At 39.5% G+C, this 20,450-nt stretch overlaps 1 protein-coding gene across 1 annotated transcript in view; it reads left to right on the top strand.

The window, feature by feature from the left end:
- FREM1 (FRAS1 related extracellular matrix 1) overlaps positions 1 to 20,450 on the top strand; it is a 213,905-nt gene that overhangs the window by 20,146 nt on the left and 173,309 nt on the right. Inside the window, exons 2-3 of the mRNA XM_040358513.1 lie at positions 8,744 to 9,222; positions 18,110 to 18,204. Of these exons, the coding sequence (XP_040214447.1) occupies positions 8,983 to 9,222; positions 18,110 to 18,204 (335 nt within the window). The 5' untranslated portion in view covers positions 8,744 to 8,982. The remainder of the gene's footprint in view (positions 1 to 8,743; positions 9,223 to 18,109; positions 18,205 to 20,450) is intronic.

Below are 20,450 nucleotides of genomic sequence, written 5' to 3'. Positions count from 1 at the left end.
TTCCGCGTTGGGTATGCTAATTAGCTTTTTACGGCGATTCACGAAGGTATCCGCGGCTGTCGCATTCTCTTACGTCGTCGCTAGTCGGCTTTTCCCGGCGTATAGTTAAAGCTGCTATTTTGTGGTCTAAAGTTAGACTTGCCATGTTAAAGTATGACCGTCGTTCCCGCGTCGAATTTAAAAAAAATTTTTTTTTGCGTAAGTCGTCCGTGAATAGGAAAGGACGTAACTCACGTCGACGTTCAAAAAATTACGTCGGTACGACGTCATTTCGCGCAAAGCACGGTGGGAAATTTCAAAACGGAGCATGCGCAGTACGTTCGGCGCGGGAACGCGTCTAATTTAAATGATCCACGCCCCATTTGAATTAGGCGTACTTGCGCCGGAGGGATTTACGCTACGCCGCCGCAACTTTACAGGCAAGTGCTTTGTGAATCAAGCACTTGCCCGTAAAACTTGCGGCGGTGTAACGTAAATGCGATACGTTACGCCGCCGCTATTCTACCTGAATCTGGCCCATACTTTTTACTGTCTTTTTCTGGGCTGACGCTCACAAATGTGAGACATAACACTTCCTAAACAGTTCTCAATTCTGTTCATTTTCAGGCTATGGATCTCTGCTGTAACAATGATCCAAAGTCCACTTTATCATTTTTTTTTTAGTATTGTGCCTAACTACAGCATGCGAAAGTACAGCCCAAAGCGCTAAAACAAGTCCAACTATATATGACCAATCATTTAGTTAAATACTGCTTATTTCCATCTTCTTTTTAATGCCACCCAGTTTTCAACATCTGGAAGACATTAAGTGTAAAGAGCTGAGGTTATCAAGGCAAATGTATTGTCAGAATACAGATCTTAATCTCTTCTTGAATTCCTGATTGTTTGGCTAATTTTATCCCATGCTGAGCAAGTTAGTCATGGGAAAGCACACGTTCTGTCTCTTCTATGGCCATGAAAAATGGGCTTTATGGTAGGGAAATATGATCATTCAGAAAAGGGTTTTCTGTGAAATAGCAGATTACTTTTAAAATACTACATTCTCTTTACAAAATACCACACAAAACAGCGTATTTTACAGAAGTAAAACCAGTGTAGTCATATTTCCACTAAAAAGGCAGAACTTGGATGAACATTTTACCCATGATAATTGATATACATGATGAAAGCTAAACTGAAGGCTCAGACTCATCTTTAGAAACAAGCTTGCGCTAAACAGTGGCTACTATGTCAATTTAGTTTTTGGCTGGGCTGTAGTTAGCTCATGCTGATTATTTAGTTTTTCACCTGGTTTTTCCCTAAGCTTAACCTCCCTGGCGGTATGATTCTGTCTGGAATTACGTACCAAAAGCGGTACATTTATTTTGCAAGGAAATTGGCGTTTTATACTGTAGGCCTGTAATTTTTAGAAATAACTCACTTAAATCTGACCAAGCAAGAGTCTTGTAGGCATCCCGGGTATGATTTTTTTTTTTTAAAACAAAATGATAAATTATAATATAATAAATAATTATAAATAATTATAACAAATAATAATATAATTATAATAAAAATTATTCAATAATGTAATCAACTCAAAATCACTGAAATTTGCAGTTGCAGAATTGTCGCTGTCATTATTTTATTTTTTTTATGACGAATTTCCCCGCAAATCGCTATCGCACATTTCTGCAAGTGATTATAATTTATTATCGCTGTTTTCTAGCTGATCTAAAACCATTTTTGACATAAAGGGACACTTTTGGACAATCTACAGTTTTTAGGCAGAAATGACATTTTTTATTATATAAAAGTACATGTAGGACACTGGGCAGACCGATAGGGACAAGGGGGGTGTGTATTTTTTACATACAGTACTGTAATCTATAAGATTACAGTATACTGTATGTAAAGTGTTTGTTTACTTTTTTGAATTTGGCGCCGTTCTCCGTCCCCGTGCGTCGTAACGTCGCAGGGAACGGAGATCGGCGTCACACGGGGACTGTGAATCGAGCGAGGAGGTCCCGCTCGCTCACACAGCGGGTGGCATCGCTGGATCCAGGGACAAGGTGAGTAAACCAAGCCTCTGGATCCAGCGAAAGGTAAGCCCGTCCAGCCCGAGCGTGACTCGGGTTTGCCGATCCTAACATGTAAAACCAACCCCGAGTCACGCTCGTGTTTACCGTCAGGGGGGTTAAAGAGGAAGTAAACCCTCTCTTAAAAAAAAAAAAAACCCTGCAAGACAAAGGCATAAAGAGCTAGTAAGCATAGCATACTAGCTCATAATGAATTACTTACCTGAGAATGAAGCCCCCGCAGCGGTCCTCAGACACCTCCTCCGTCACCGCCATGATACCCGGAGTGACTTCCGGGGATAGCTGCTCCGGCGATGTGACTGGCCGGAGCAGCAATGACATCACGGGACGTCACGCATGCGCGCGGGAGCTACCACTAACGGCATAATGGCGTTACTAGCGGCACGCTCAGTGCACCTGTGCGCCATTGTCTACAGCGCATGCGCCTTAGACATCAGTGCCGTCTTGCTTGGAAATATCTCCCTAAAGTGGTTGTAAACTCTTAGGCCTCGTACACACGATAGGTTAAACAGAGGACAACGGTCTGATGGACCGTTTTCATCGGTCAATACCGATCGTGTGTGGGCCCCATGGCTTTTTTTTAACCGATGGTTAAATAACCTAACTTGCTTTAAATTTAACCGATGGATTCGTAACCGATAGCTCAAAACCGATCGTTAGTAGGCACAACCATCGGTTAAAAATCCATGCATGCTCAGAATCATGTCGACGCATGCTTGGAAGCATTGAACTTCATTTTCTTCAGCATGTCGTGTTTTACGCCACTGCGTTCTGACACAATCGTTTTTTTAACCGATGGTGTGTAGGCACGACGGACCATCAGTCAGCTTCATCGGTTAACCGATGAAAATGGTCCATCAGACTGTTCTCATCGGATGGACTGATCATGTGTACGCGGCTTTACAGACCACTTTGACCTACAGGTAAGCCTAGATTAAGGCTTACCTGTAGGTCCAAGAAATATCTCCTTAACCTACATGGTTAAGGAGATATTTCCAAGAAAGACAGCACCGATGTCTACGGCGCAAGTGCGGGCGCACTGAGCGTGTCGCTACTAACAGCATCATGTCAGAGGGATGCAACATAGATATTCTCTACAATCAGTAATTGAGCTTTAATGCAAACCCTCACTGACCTATGTAGCTGCAGGAACCTGGTTCACACCTATTCAGTTTGCTTTTGATCTGTTTCTGTTTCTTGCATTTAAAATAGATCCTGACCCTTTTCAAAAATGCAGAGGCTGAAAAAAACATATATGTGAATGTAGGAAACCATGTTAAATGGACTGTACTTTAGTGCATTTCTGCAAAAAGCAAAATGCACCAAAAAAAAACGCATACGTATGAACCAGGCCTTAGTTATAAGACATGTAGTATACCGAATTCAAAGTTTATCATCCTTGCCTTAGCTCAATAAAATACAGCAATAGATTCAACCCTTCCAACTACCTAGGCCTTATTAATGTAGGTCTGGCAACTTCAAGCTGCATATCAAAAGTTATTAAAGTGATTTCCTTATAAATTTGTCCATGGAGGGTAAAGCAACAGGTTTTCTTTAATGCTTGACCACTAAGCAACACCTTTCCTTCACTTACCGACAACTCTGTTAAGCCCCCAAAAACAAAGAATATATCTAGTACCTGCAAGTATAGAGGAGCAAGAAACTGACTCCACTTACTCTCATGTAACAGCATTTGTGCTTTGTGATTTTTTTAGGGAGTTCTGTATAAGCTCTAACTTGATTGACTTGAAGCTTCCACAAGACTTCCATTCTCCGATCACTGCAGTTGAAGGGAGCAGTAGTGGAACAGTAAACCAAAAATTAGCTTATGTTGCTGGAGAGGACCAAAAGCACAGGTTTGCACTAAATTTTAAGTAAAAGTAGGGAGGACTTTTCGTGAGTGTGTTCTGGGAAAAATATGAGGTGATCCTACCTAGAAGAGATTTCTGGCTTTCACCAATTTTTCCAAACCCTTCAGTTTTCTTTGGCTGGTTATTTCAAGGTAAAGTAGAAAATAAACCAAAGGAAGCAACATTTTAGGGCCAAATTTAAATAATAATAAAGCTACATACAATAAACAAACGTAATTATCCTATAAGTTATAAGTCCTCTGAATTATGTACAAAGCAGAACCATTTTATTTTGCATTAACCAATAACAGAACGGTATTCAGCTAAATAGCTTGATGTGTTGGAGACATTTGTATAATGATCAGTCACCTGGGACTTTATTCTCTTTTGTGCATTAAAGGCAGATCATCCATTACTACGTTAACCAGTTTTGGTGGTTAGTACCTCACAGGTACATCTCTATTTGCATTTCTTGGGTTGAACTAGTTGCTAGTCTCTGCTAATCTTGGCCTAATTGGAAGAATGCAAACCTGAACTCCTTGTAAACTCTAACTACCACTTTTCCAGTTTTTGGCTTTTACCACTGACAACAATATTGGGCACTAATTCTGACAAGGATGAGGATTATATTAAGGTTGCTTTGATTCGTAGTTCTTTTGTTACTGATTGAAATAAGAGGGTTAATTTGCTAAAGGCAAATAGGCTGTTCAATTTTCAAAAAAATTAACTTTGCAAAGAATACCCAATCATGTGCAAGCAAAAAAAAAAGAAAAAACAGCAGAGCTTTACCTAATTTCCCTTCCAAAGGCAAAACTCACTTGCAAATTGAACAGCCTAGCTTCCTTCATTAAATGACTCCCATGGAGTATGGACACTAATGCCGCGTACATACGATCGGAATTTTCAATGAAAAAAGTCAGATGGACTTTTTTTAATCGGAAATTCCGATCGTGTGTGGGCCCCATCGGACTTTTTTCCGTCGATGTTTAGAAATAGAACATGTTGTATTTTTTTCCGATGGAAAAGAAAACGATAGGAAATTCCTAGAGTCTGTGTGCAACTCCGACGGAGAAAAAACCCACACATGCTCAGAATCAAGTCGACGCATGCTCGGAAGCATTGAACTTAATTTTTCTTGTCTCGTCTTAGTGTTTTAAGTCACTGCGTTTTGGACGGTCGGAATTTGGTCTGACTGTGTGTATGCAAGACAGCTTGACAGCTTGAATGGAATTCCGACTAAAAATTCCATCAGTTTTTAGGCCATCGGAAATTCCGATCGTGTGTATTATGTGCTACATGAGCAGTACTATTATTCACCATAGCACCAACCGGAACATCATCCAAAAAAATGCACATGTACACTCACATTAGTGCCTTGTATGATTCAAACTTTGAGAAAGTTTACCTTTAAAGTGGTAGTAAACTGCACCTTTGTGTTGCTTTTTTTAAACCCTGCAAGACAATGGAATAATGTGCTAGCATGCATTGCATACTAGCACATTATGAAATACTTACCTTAGAGTGAAGCCCTCCAGTGGCATGCTGTCACCACTGACAGGGCTTCCATCTTCACCCATGCTTTCTTCTGGGCTTGTGTTCACCGGCTTTCTAATTGGCTGGCCCACAATGGCGTCACGGACCATGGCACAGAGCTCTGAAGGGACGTCACGGGTATGCATCCCTTCAGAGCGCATGGCCCGTGATATCACTGGCTGCATGCAGTGTGAATATCTCCTAAACAGTGCAAGTTTAAGAGATATTCACTGTACCTACAGGTTAGCTTTATTATAGGCTTACCTGTAGGTACCAGTTAAAGAAAAGAGTTTAAACTATACTTTAAATAATTTATTTTCATGCATTTTTCTCTCACTGCCCAATGTCTATAAGCTGTAAATTTTTATAGAGACCAGAGATGTAATGGTCATGTAATAGTCACCTCAAAAGACAGATGTTGTGTTTCCATAAAGTAGCTAATAGCAGACTACTGTAGTACCCAATGCTGTCAACTGAAATTATAACCTTCTTTTATGAAAACCATAAACATTTGCATACATCATTAAAAAGAAAATATCACAACCTTAAGCATTATTAGGACAATGTCATATCAGTTTAGCTTGCATTATGAAAAACTCACATTCTTAAACTAATTCCACAATAAAACCTGGTTTGCAGAACATCTACTTTGCTGTGTTTATGTATTTACTTCTCGACATGAGTGTATTCCTGCTAAGTTAAAGCTCTTCCTCCAAAGAAGCATATCTTTTAAGAGTACTTAATTATAGTTATTTTTCACAACAGAGGGTCTTTCCCGTGGCTCAATGAAAGGTCATTACCATGCCAATTAAAACGTAGCTTTAGGCACTTGAGGAAGTGGTACTTGTAAGATCTTCTCACCTTGGCTCCACTTTTGGAGATGAAAGTCTGTCTCACCAGTTACCACTTGCTACATGATGTGTATTTTTGTTTTAAGGACAGATGTGGCAAGTTACATAAAACTCCACATTTAGAATATTTATTGTCTAATTTGGACATTGGTAATCATTTCAGTGTATTCACTGTACATTTAAGTTTGAGGAAATGCTTGAACGGAAAATGTCTCCCAAGAGTGTTTTGAAGGACATTGAAGTTGATTCCATTTACTAACTGATTTCATATACATCTTATGCACCCCAGTGGAGCAGATTTCACATGCTCATTTATAAGTGGTTATTGGCTGTATAAACCTGTTGGGTTAGTTCTGAATATTTTTAATTTATAACTTTGCATAAGTATATGGCAATCAATCAATTTCCAGGTTTTGGGTAATATCCCTTTAAAAATATTTTTTATTAACATTTCACTCATATACCAGACACTCTTATGCCCCGTATACACGATCAGGCTTTTGCCCGGCCAAACTCACATTGGAATTCCGACGGAATTCCATCGGAGTAAAAAAGAACATGTTCTCTATCTAAACTCTGATGGAATTCCTTGGAATATCCGATGGAAAAACTCTGGGGCATAGACACGGTCGGAATTTCCGATGGAAAAAGTCAGTCTGACTTTTTCCATCTGAAATTTCGATTGTGTGTATGGGGCTTTACTCTCTACAAATTGGTGAAGGTATGAATAAGGTGAAAGTGTCATTAAAGTAAAGTTGCTCACATGAGATCTTAACAGTTTGCAATATACAGTGCCTGCTTTTCACTTTTTTCTTTCTAAATTGACTTCTGTGCTGATTTCTAAAGGGACAGCCCTCTTTATTTATATAGAGGACCCAACTTGACTCTGATGTTGGAGATTGAGTATACCCCTGTGTACCACTACAAGAGAAGTGACACACTGGATATTGTAACAGCTGAGATAAGTTGAAGCCTGTCTTGTACAGCCCAGTCTGGAGGATTCTGGGCCCCATAAAAACAATTAAGCAATGAAAAGCATATGTTGGTATTGCAAAGTGCCTGCAACTGGAGCTGGTGTTAGGTGACTTTATTTTGATAACAAGGTCACCATAACTATTTAAATGCGTGTTTATCAATTCTAACATTTAAACAACTCTAAATGTCAACTCTAATAGAAAACTGCACTAATTGTGTATCCATCTTTCTGTAATATCAGTACACTTCTAAATGCACACTGTATTACTAAATATCTTGATAATAATTCAAAGAGATTCTAAAATCAGAGCTTACATTTTAATTAACATTTTTCCATAAGTCTATATGTTCATTTAACATGTGTTATGCAAATGAATTACCTGTAAAAGTCTCTCTTGTGTAGACATGCAAAAGCCCAGAGACCACTGCTGGGTACCACCATATTGGATGTGATGTCAGCAACCCCTGCAGACTCAGAGCTGTGGTTCAAGTGATACGCTATAGTAATTCCCTGCACTCATCTCTTGACTGCTTTATAAAAGGTTATACAAGGAGGAGGGGCACAAGAGCTGGGCCAGCACAGAGATCAATTATACATTCCTAAAAGGAGGAGGGGGCTATGATACGCAAGGAAGGAGAGGGCCGTGCTTGGAAATTGATTCATGCCAGTGTCTTTACATTTTCTAGCAAGTTCAAAGTCACATTTCTAGTGAATAAAAATATAATTTAGAGAAAGGAAAAACACTGCAAGTTAGCCTTTTTATCTCTGCTTTTACGGCAATTTTGTAAGTTAGTGACAGGATCTCTTTAAATATCACATGTAATTTAGCAGTAAACAATAGACCAAGCTAGAGAATATGAAGAGAGACAAGAATATCAACTATCAGACCCATAAATCTCTATAGGAGATGAGAGATCTGTATGCAAATCACCAGGAACACAGAGAGAGGGGTCATGGGAAGAATGGGCGGGGCCTCCTCTCCACCACGCCTCCCCCAGTATATGAGTATATGAGTCCTGATTACTGACACGGAGGAGGAAAGTCCAGACCAGAGATTTAGAAGCTCGGTAGCAATGTTTCTGTCTGAAATAAAGTTTAAAAAACAATAGACTACAGTGGAAGTTGGCAAGGTAGACCCTGTGAAGTTTTCGTGTCATGTTAAAGGCCTAAACTAATATTTTACACCTCTATACTGTTTGTTTCTGTAACAGTGCTAGGAGATACGACATAGGGAAAGCTATTGTCTATGCACTATTGTCATTTATAGTTACAAAGTTAGTTGGGTTGAAACAAGACACAAGTCAATGTAGTATAACCAATAGAAAAAAAAATAAAAAAAAATAAAGAGAAAACCTACACATACAGAAAGCCTCAATATCCAAGGCATGTTTCCTCTTGATGTGTTTTTTGCTAGTCCGTTTTCAGTCAATTTCCTTCTTGCATCCTCTCATTTTGCAGGATTAGAAAATCAGAAGCATATTAATGTGCAGCGTTGTCAGGATTCTTCATCGAGTTTTATTAAAGCTTCATCAGTCCTTGAAAGAGCCCCTTGTACAGAATTTGGAAGAAGAGACAGCTCTTCATGTTGGGCAGATGACTGAACAATCGCCAACGCCGGACAGTGTAAAATAATCCTGAAAGAAGAAAAGCCTTTTAATGAAGGCACTGGATGTTGGACACAGATTACCAGAGATAAAATGAATCCCTGTTGGAGATGTCCTTTATATCCCTCATTTGCTCTAATACTGGTGACTTTAAGGTTTCTGAGCTCATCTTTTATCAAAGTAAATAATGGGATCACAGTGATGAAAGGACAAAGCGGCTACCTATCAGAAGAAGATCTACAATTCTCCATTCCCAAAGAGAAAGATGCCTGCAAAGTGGAAGTCGTTGTTAATGAACCCATAACACAAAGAGTTGGAAAGCTCTCTCCACAGGTATATTCTTGTTACATTATATAAGTTTAAAACTGTTGATTTGTAGATTTAATCCACCATGCTGCTTTTAGGGTATAGGATTCACTTTAAATATGAACTCCAGGTAAATATGATCATCACTTAATCCAGTATTATAGTCATCAAATATAATCAAATTTGTTTTTATATTCAACTTCTACCGGTAATTTATCTGCTTTTATTAGTGTTCTGTAATCTTCTGTACAGGGAGGAAGAATCAGTAAGTTTAGCCAGCCAGGCTCCTCTGCATTGCATGGTACTACCAATGCAATGCCAGGGGGTTAGATGACAGGAGGGAAAGAGCAAGTTGAGTAAAGTAATAACTTCATTGGTGCGCCGGTCAAGTTTTACTCTCTAGTTAGCAGCTTAAGGACAAGTCTGTGACCAAGTTGAATAACTTATCTGCAGTGGAGAAAAGTGACGTCACGACTTGGCTTTGCAGTCTGGCAATGGTGCTTAAATCACAGTACCAGCTGAATGCAATTAAACATATTTTTGACAAGCAAGACAGCTATTCATGTCAACAGTGTACAAGAATGTAAAAATTAAGTATATACTGTAACTGATGGTGTTCAAATTAACTTTTATTAGGTAGTTAAATAAAAACAATAACACAATGTATAAAAAAAAGAATACTGTAGTGAACAATAAATAGAAAAGAAGGAAATTAAAGGGACTGGCAGAGAAAAATCTATAGACTATGAAATATGCTGTATGTCACACATCACTACAGTTTTAATTTGGAAACAAGATCTTGAAACGTATGTATGTATATGTATGAAACACAAACCCATAGGTTGAACAATTTATTTAAATAGATTGGCAGTAAGAAATTATTAACAACAAATACTTTACATATTCTAAACAATAATATATTGAATAGCAATTACTGGGCAGGTTAGGTTGCGGTAAACTTAAAGGACTACTGAGTTATTTGGGGAAATGCTCAGGTTCTTATTGCCAAGTGCAATTGTTGTGTTGGGATTTTGGAATTGAAAATAATTGCAGATTTATGCTGGCCATACAGAAATCAGTTGTTCTTGATGACCCAATGGGCTTATCAGAAATACTGAATGGATTCCCCCATCCACACAACAGGTGGATGGGGCAATCCTCCCAACTTTTTTTTTTTGTATTTTGACAACAGGACTCATCTGCCATCAAAATACACTGATCAGCGCTGCATTTGGTTTTGATTTGGGTAATTTTTACAAACAGAAATTTGTAAAATACATTTTGGCCAAAATTTATGAAGAACAATTATTTATTTTATAATAGAAATGAAAAAAAAAAGTTTTTTTTTCAAAATTATTATTATTATTTAGCAAAACATTTAAAACCCATTGTTGATTAAAGACCACCAAAATAAAGCTTTAGTTGTGTGCACAAAATGATAAAAAGTTTGGGTAGTGTTGCATGACCACGCAATTGTCATTCAAAGTGTGACAGCGCTAAAAGCAGAAAATTGGCCCGGTCAGGAAGGGGGTAAAAGTGCCCGATATTAAAGCGCAACTTTCAATTGCAAGAATGATCAAAGCAATCTACCACCATCAGTTTTATAGGTTGTATTGATCAGTAGGGGATGAAAAGCAAGTTGGAAGTGGTTGAAATTAGACTTTTTTTTATGTCAGGGGCAATTGTTTTCTATTAGGATAAAAAAACATACAAAATTTCAGCGCTATAAAAAGTAACAAAAAGAGTGAATGTGAAAATATATATATATATATATATATATATATATATATATATATATATATATATAAAGTTCATGTATTGAAGAATAACTGGGAGAGATCTTTAACTTTTCAATCAGCTAAATTTCCCACTTACTGGAATTCTAGGCTGCTCAATTAAGTGCAACAACAAAGTCTGTGAATCACAAATCCTGGAAGCATCCTAAATCCCCTCTTGGCAAGTGCCAAACTCCAAGGAACTATTTACAACTATTGAAGGATTGAGTATATTGCCTTTATTGCTACTGTAGCAGCTATTACATGGGTGTATGGCACTGACTTTATTTTGTTTCTTCGAGGGGGGCTTTTGGCATTAATAATATATGTTGATTACATTTAGTGCTAGTTCACACTAGACGCAGTTTCATATAGTTCCTTGCGCTTTTTTTTTGTTGCACAAAATGCATGCACAGTGTTTTCCGTGTATTGCAATGGCTCTAGTTCACACCATGCAGTCAGTTTCTGCACTGGAAACTGACCGGAAACTGACTGCATGGTGTCAACTAGAGCCATTGGTATACATGGAAAACACTGTGCATGCATTTTTAGCGCAGAAAAAAAGCACACGGAACTGTACGCAACTACGTCTGGTGTGAACTGGCCCTTATGCAGCCATTGTTAGAGAAAATAGCTGCGCTGTAATATAAAAAACAACAAATATAATGTACACTAAGATGTGATACCTAGGATCACATATACTCCAATTGTGAAAAATAGCAAACGTAATGTGCACTAAGGACGTGATATCTAGGATCACATATACTCCAATTACCACGGTGTATGAATGGAGTGTATGTGATAGATGTGATGACCAATGTGAACAAACGAATAGAAATGACAGCTAACCTGTCCCTTCATAAAATAGTCAAACAAACTCAAGCACTATCATATGAAGTGGAACTGAAATCCACTTGCTAACACCAGGGCTGATGTGAAAAATATGTGATAAAAAAACAAAAAATATATAATAAAAAGTCCAAATGTTCTGAAAATCCAAGTGTTAGTTTCAATATGAGAGTCCTCTCCAAACGTGATATCTGTGACTTCAAACAGACAAAACACCCCAGGAAAAGTGATGGTCTCAGATAAAGAAAGGTTCCTCCACCAGTAAATATACTGCCGCTTACCAGATTTAATGATCTCGTTTGAAGGAGATCACAATCGCTTGTGGCTTACACCCCAGCCAAGGTCTCTATAGTTTCCAGCAAAGTCCCTCCACTTCCTGATTAGGTGTACCTCAATGAGATTCGCAACTCAGCAGCTCAGCAGTTCAACATAATAGGGCAAAAAATAAGCTCCCATAGCGTAATCAAGCTAATAACACTTTAATAAAACAAGTAAAACCAGTAGTACACTCACATTGTGTAGATAAAAGATATCATGTCAATTTTGTAAAGCCGGCTGGCTCCCACAGCACGTTTGTTCCCGGGACCTTGCGTTGTTTGTTGCGGTAACGTCAGCACGCCGCTCCTCCCTACGCGGTTTCATCACAGATGACGTCGTCCAGGGGCACCTTATGCAGCCATGTCTGCAATCTCTTACTCATCTCTAATGCCGCGTACACATGATCGGTCAAACCAATGAGAACGGTCTGATGGACTGTTTTCATCGGACCAAACCGATCGTGTGTGAACCCCATAGGTTATTTATCCATAGGTTAAAAAAAAGCAATCTTGTAAATTTAACCGATGGATACCTAACCGATAGAACAATCGTTTGTAGGCACGTCCATCGGTTAAAAATCCAGGCATGCTCAGAATCAAGTCGACACATGCTTGGAAGCATTGAACTTCATTTTTTTCAACACGTTGTTGTGTTTTACGTCACTGCGTTCTGACACAATCGTTTTTTTAACCAATGGTGTGTAGGCACGACTGACCATCAGTCAGCTTCATCGGTTAACCGATGAAAACAGTCCATCAGACCGTTCTCATCGGATGGACCGATCGTGTGTACGCGGCATAAGCCTTCACCTTTTCCTAGCTGTTAACCTTACCCTAAACTAAAATCTAATCTTTACCTTTTGACAGATATTTCAAACATTTAGTGCTAGTTCACACCAGGCGCAGTTCCGTGCGCTTTTTTTCTGCCCTAAAAATGCATGCACAGTGTTTTTCTTGTATTCCCATGGCTCTATTTCACACCATGCAGTCAGTTTTTGGTCAGTTTCCATTCAGTTTCCAGTGCAGAAAATGACTGGAAACTGCATGGTGTAACTAGAGCCATTGGAATACATGGAAAACACTGTGCATGCATTTTGTGCAGAAAAAAAGCACACAGAACTGAACGAAACTGCATCTGGTGTGAACTAGCACCTAAACCAACTTTTAATTGCAAAAATGGATCAAGGCAAACTATCACCCACAGTTTTAAAGGCTACATTGATCTTTATGGTAATTGTGGTAATTGTGATTAGAAAGCAAGTTTAAAGTGCTTGAAATTAATTTACCTGCAATTGTCATATGACTTGCAAGAATTGCATTCAAAGCAGAACTAAACCCATCAATGTAACAGTTTAAAAAAACTATTACATTCCCGGCACGTGCCGGAAATGTAACTGTCACAATTAGCTGTGCTCTCAACCAAATTGTCAAACTATCCAATGGCTGGTGTTATAACTGATCACATGTGCAGCATCATAACATTTGAAGATCAGAGGCTTCCTTGACTTGAAAATGATAGGAGGGTTTGGTTCTGCTTGAACCCTAGTTCGCAGATCAAAGTGTAAATGAATGGAACTACCCTAGTTCGCAGATCAAAGTGTAAATGAATGGAACTACCCTAGTTCGCAGATCAAAGTGTAAATGAATGGAACTACCCTAGGTCGCAGATCAAAGTGTAAACTGTGAATTAGGACAGGAATTGGGTCGCATGGGTGCACCCATGCAATCTGATTCTGGTGCAGACAAAAAAAGGGCCCTGCACGAATTTGGTCCGAATGCAATGCAAATTCAACCATACAGTTTGTATGGCTCAATTTACATCGCCCAGACATTGCATGTGATCTGCACAGCATGTGATGTTTGGCATTGCAACTGGCCCAAAAATGCAACCCTTAACCTCTAACACTAAACCCACAAGCTAGCCATACATTTTTAGCTTTCTCTTATTGGCACCACTCAACACATGGTTCAGCACACAGACTTGTATTGCTGAGGAAGAGATGTGTCTGACCAGCTCTGATACTAATTACCAATTATTGAGTGTGCAGGGTCTAACTATGGTGCCTAATGCCTATTGTCTTGCACAGTCATATTTGGACACTTCACAATTACTGTAAAATAGAGATAAGACTATGAAAATGGCAGTTGCAGCTGGTGCTATGTTTTTTTTGAGGGGGGTGGCAAACAAACCACCTGATCCTTCCTTTCATTTCATCGGTCAGTCAGTCGGTAAAATAGGGGTAACAATATACCCCTATATGCAATGTGCTCACATGTTATAAATGCAACCAGTAACAGGCAGTAGAGCAAGCTCTTCTTACCTAGGCATTAGCAGGCAGGCTCATGACTGTACAGGGGGGACATACATGCTCCAGCCGTCCTCCAGGTAAGTAGGTAGTAGAGTCGGGTCCTTGCAGAGTACCGGATGAGAACTTCTTTGCTGATCACACTGACCTTCCCCACATCCACTGTGCTGCTGCAGGTTAGGGAACAGAGAGAGGTGAGGCAGGAGCAGGCACTTTATTATTGTCATCTCTGTGCACCGCTGATGACAGGCAGCATTATTAGCTGGTAGTAGTACTCTGCGTCCCAAGTCCACCCTTTTGTGAAGCCTATTAGAGCCTCAGGCTCTAATCATGAGCTTAAAAAAAATACCCGCATTGGTATCCATGCGTCTGGTTCCCCGCATGTAGATTAGGGGGCTGTACGCATGGATGGGGGGGGGGGGCGCCCCTGCGCAATGCATTACGGGCCGCTACTGGAAAATGTAGTATGTTATAAAATCTATCTGACTGCAAATCTACAGAGTGACTTTATTTGGCACACCATTGCACTCCAACTGCAAATAGACTGTTCACTTTGCAAAGGGAAGTTGCACTTTTCAAAATAATATTCTCCAGAGCTTAGTGAATTAGATGAAGCACTGCTGACTTCCATCATCCAATCATGGGCAAGCAAAAATCCTTTTTTTTTTTTTATATGCACGTAATTGGATATTTTTTGCCATTAGACATTTCACCACATTCTTTTTTTCTGGGATAAATGACCTTGCAAAGTGAACAGCCTATTTGCTTTTAGTAAATCAAACCCTATATCTCTCTCTATGCCGCGACCTAATCAACTTACAGAATTACCCGCATCTTAAAAACTTTGGCCAGCATGGCAGGGGCTTAACTTTTACTTCCCCCTTTCCATGTGGACACCAGCATTAATACCTGATGTGCCAGGATGGAACCATTTGGAAAAAGGGGCATTATTCTAATAAAACCAATTTTTATTAAAAAAACAGGTGCAGCACTATAGGTATCTGTTCGTCATAGGAGATTATTGTATTTTCAATGCCTTGGTAATCACTGCATTGGGGATTCCTCAACACAGCCTGACATATGTGCAGTATATATATATATATATATATATATATATATATATATATATATACATACACACAGGGCTTTTTCTCTGAGAGAACTCACCATACCTCATCATCCCCAGCCAACTCTCCGCCCCCAACCCCGTTGTTTTGCAGGAAGAGAAGTAAAGCAGCGCCAAATCAGCGTATTGTTCAAGGCCCAAAAAGGCACTTAGTAGTGCATAACACAGAGCTCAGGCAAGTGTACTCTGCAGCGATGAGGTATATCACACAGGGCGCAAAAAAAATCAGCACAAGGGACAGAACTTACGTATCTCCCCCAATGTAACCATGTATTGCTCACCGCTGCACCCCCCATTCACATCTCACCTCTGCAACCCTTGTCCACAGCTCACCTATGCCCCCCATTCACAGTTCACATATTTTTTCCCCCAACCACAGCTCACCTCTTCCCCCCCGTCCACAGCTTACCACTTCTTTCCCCCATTCGCAGAGTACCACTTCTTTCCCCCATCTGCAGCACACCACTTATTTCCCCCGTATGCAGTACACCACTTTTTTCCATGGTCCGCAGCACACCCCTTCTTTACGTGGTCCGCAGCACACCCCTTCTTTACCCCATCCGCAGCACACCACTTCATTCCCCCGTCCGCAGCACACCACTTCTTTCCCCTGTACGCAGCACACCACTTCTTTCCCCCATGCGCAGCACACCACTTCTTTTCCGTGGTCCGCAGCATACCATTTCTTTCCCCCAAAAGCAGCACATCACTGCTTTCCGTGGTCCGCAGCACACTCCTTCTTTCCCCCATCTGCAGCACACCACTTCTTTCCCCCATCTGCAGCACACCACTTCTTTCCCCCATCTGCAGCACACCACTTCTCTTCCCCATCCGCAGCACATTACTTCTTTCCCAATCCGCAGCACACATCTGTACCTCTGCACAGAGCTCAATTCTGCACCCCTGTGCACAGTTCACCTTAGCACCCCCACAACTCACCTTTGTACCCCCTGTCAACAACTCATCTCTGGATCCCCCAACCTGCCCCCTCATTCACAGATTACACCCCAAGTCCACAACTACAGCTTGTCTCTACCCCCTTCCACATTTCGCTTCTGTACCCCAATCCACAGCTTTCATCTCTTCAACCCCCCAACTTTCACCTCTTCACCCCCTGCCACCTCTAAACAACCTGCCAACTCTTGCCACTGTACCACCTAAATACTTCCTCTACTGCCTTCTGTGTTCAGTGACAGGATTGAGAGGACAGGGCTGCCAGAGGTGGCGGAACGCTGGTCCACCACGTTCCCGCAGAAAAAAAGCCCTGTGTATATTTATAAATAAATAAATAAATATTTATAAATATGTAGATAGATAGATAGATAGATAGATAGATAGATAGATAGATAGATAGATAGATAGATAGATAGATAGATGGGGAGGGAGAGAGAGGGAGAGAGAGCAGGTTAAAAATTGGGTGAATATTGCAGTAAAAATAATTTTCCTTTTGAAGAACGGATGGTAATTTTAGGACAGTCTTTTGCCACTGTGGTCACTGCACATTTGTGCTCCACTTATTCCTCCCTGCTTGTGTTACTATCACCTCAGCCATTGCTCATGGCTGTGTTCACCCTCCTTGAGACTACATTTCCCATAATGCAACCACGGCTAATGTGCATACATTACTGCCTATGCATGTCAGGGCAAGCAGCTTCAAAGTGTCAGGGCTTGGATTCTCTCTCCTGGGGATGCACACACAAGGGTGGCTCCAGAGCGGCTCCGTTGGACCTGCAAGGAAAAAGAGCCATCCTAACTCCAAAAACCATGGCTCCTGTTGAACAGAGCCATATGATTCAACAGGAAAGAACATTTTATCATCCAAAACAATAAAGATTGTGAGTATTACAGTCAGCATTGAAAATAATAAAGAAAAATGTTGGCCTTAATATCACTTTAATTTAATGTATGTCATAACAATCATGCCACAGAAGCATCATGCAACTAATTGGAAAATGCACTGCTGCCCCCTGCTGGAAATAAAAGTAATCCCATAGCTCTAGTTTTAAAATCCCAAGTTTGAATGTGTGTAATTTTATGCATTATTCGCCTCATTTATAGAAAATCTGTCATGACAAGAAGAGCGTTGTTTGTAGGCATAATCACAATGCTAAAATGCACAAAAGAAGTACAATTTGACACCATTTTCAAATATTATTATTACTATCAGATAATAATTAGCATATTCATTTTCATAATTTGTATCATTATTATGAGGTAATATGCACTAATTCATATTTACAAGACAAGAAATGATTTACAAAAACATAGAAACAACTCTAAAAAGAAAATGCTTCGTCCTCCATAAACATATAGGTATCCACTTACCTTTCACTAAAAATGTGTCAGCTGTAAATTGGTTACTTTGGGTAACATCATGACTTTTTTTCTACAATAAAAAAATGTTTCCTAGTGCATGCAAGCATTATATATTATGTTGTACGAATTAGGTATGCTTTATATTATGCACATGCAAATAATACACATCCCTTTACACAGTTTGCAATGTAATATACCCATCATTTACATTAACATGTTTCCTAGGTATTTGACTGCCATTTTCTGTCTAAAGAAGTACAGTATGTTCACAATGGTTGCCCGATCTTACATGAAGATGATGTTATGCTCAGGCTTTACAGGTCAGTCCAGGCTGTATTCTTATGAACATTGATATACTGCTACAAAATTAAATGATGTATGTAAGAGACCTGCATAATTAATATTATGTGTACAATTTACTTGTAGTTCCTCAAAGTATAACTAAAGACAAAACTTTTGTTTCTAGTTTTTGATAAAGTGGAGAGGGATTTAAACTATTTGTCTATAGTTTGTCCTGTTTACCGTTATCATTAAAGTGAGAGTAAAAGAGAAAAGTACCGTAATAGAGGGAACATTTTCCAATGGGGACACTAGTTCTGATAACCTGGGAACCCCAAAAAGATTCCTTTAATTTGCAGGGATTTCCTCTCACTTCCTGTTTGGCCATGGGACATCTCCACAATGGGATACAGATTGCAAAAATAAACCTTACAGGGGTTATAACCCTTCCTTACTCTATCCAAAATGAAAAAAAAAAAAAAAAACTTTTGCCTATAGGCATGTGCACTGTTTTAAATAGAGAGGTACCATTGCTAAAAACTCTGTTTTAGTTGTATGTTTGCTGTAGTTTACTGCTGCTATCATTAAGGTGGTTCATTAATCTAGGAACACATTTTATTTTATTTTTTTATCAAAGGGAAAGGCATACAAAACAGAATACATATTCCATAAATTAAATAATAAAAAAAAAACACGTCCGAATATTACAGATGTACAAATATAACATATACCTTATTCTGTAAAATTTGATCGGACATTTAATCTATAGTTTATGTATCCCTCTCTCCCTTTTACTATATCTTCTTCAACCTAAAACCAACTCCCCCCCCCCCCCCCCAGAAAAGAAAAGAAAAAAAAAAAAAAGCTGACACATTTTCAACTGAAAAAATATGGAAAATTGTTATCATAGCTACTATAAAGCTGATCAAAGATGATTTGAACAAAATCCTCCATCCAAATAATTGAGAGCTGGCAGCCTCCTATTGCTTTCAACGGGCCCACTTGCAGCTAATTGCGGAAACCCCTCTGGGGATCCTGCAGCTGATCGCAGACAGTGTGTATTAAGTGTGATAAGTGTGAATGAACCCTTACTTTTTTAAAAATACACAGAACATAAAATTCATATTTCCAATAATCATATGTACTGATTAAATACAGACTACAGTAAAACCTTGATTTGCAAGCATAATTTGTTGCGGAAACATGCTTGTAATCCAAAGCACTTGTATATCAAAGCAAATTTCCCAATAAGAAATAATGGAAACTCAAATGATTTATTCCACAACTATTTATTCATAGGTCCAGTTTATAGTCCATATAAAAAGATTATAGCAATGTGACCAGGTTGTGTAACCATAACATTTCCATCCACATTAGGAGCAAAATCCATCAGGAGCTACAGAGTATAAAAGAGAAGAGAGACGCTTCTAAGTGTAGCAAAATGTTGCTAAATGTTGTACCTTCATTAAATGTAACCATATTACTACACTTAGGCCTTGTACACACGATAGGATCGCCAGAGGAGAACGGTCTGAAGGACTGTTTTCATCGGTCCAAACCGATCGTGTGTAGGCCCCATCGGTCAAAAAAATGAGAACTTGCTTTAAAATTGAACCAATGGACGCCTAACCGATAGGTCAAAACCGATCGTTAGTATGCAAAAGCATTGGTTAAAAATCCACGCATGCTCAGAATCAAGTCGACGCATTCTTGGAAGAATTGAACTTCGTTTTTTACAGCACGTCGTTGTGTTTTACGTCACCGCGTTCTGACACGATCGTTTTTTTAACCTATGGTGTGTAGGCAAATCAGACCATCAGTTAGCTTCATCGGTTAACCGATGACAACGGTCCTCCGGACCGTTCTCATCGGATGGACTGATCGTGTGTACGCGGCATTAGAGGCTCCTCTCTTCCTTTTTTATACACAGTTGTGACATGGCGCTACTCTTATATCAAGACATTGCTTGTTTATCAAGGCAACATTTCTTAAAAAATGTTGCTTGTCTTGCAAAACGCTCTCAAACCAAGTTACTCTCAAACCAAGGTTTTACTGTATTAGAAAACATCTGAAAGATTTAGGCCCAGATTCTCAAAGGGCTTACGACGACGCAACGCCATGTACGCCGTCGTAAGTCCTAATCTGGGCCGTCGTATCTATGCGACTGATTCTTAGAATCAGTTACGCATAGATATCCATTAGATCCGACAGGCGTAAGGCTCTTACGCTGTCGGATCTTAAATGCATTTTTTTTTTGCCGCTAGGTGTCGCCTCCGTCGTTTTCCCC

The sequence above is a fragment of the Rana temporaria genome, chromosome 1 (assembly GCF_905171775.1).
Source record: "Rana temporaria chromosome 1, aRanTem1.1, whole genome shotgun sequence".
In the NCBI taxonomy this organism is placed as follows: Eukaryota; Metazoa; Chordata; class Amphibia; order Anura; family Ranidae; genus Rana; species Rana temporaria.
The sequence above is the reverse complement of the archived record's forward strand: the minus strand, read 5'-3'. Positions and strand labels throughout refer to the sequence as shown.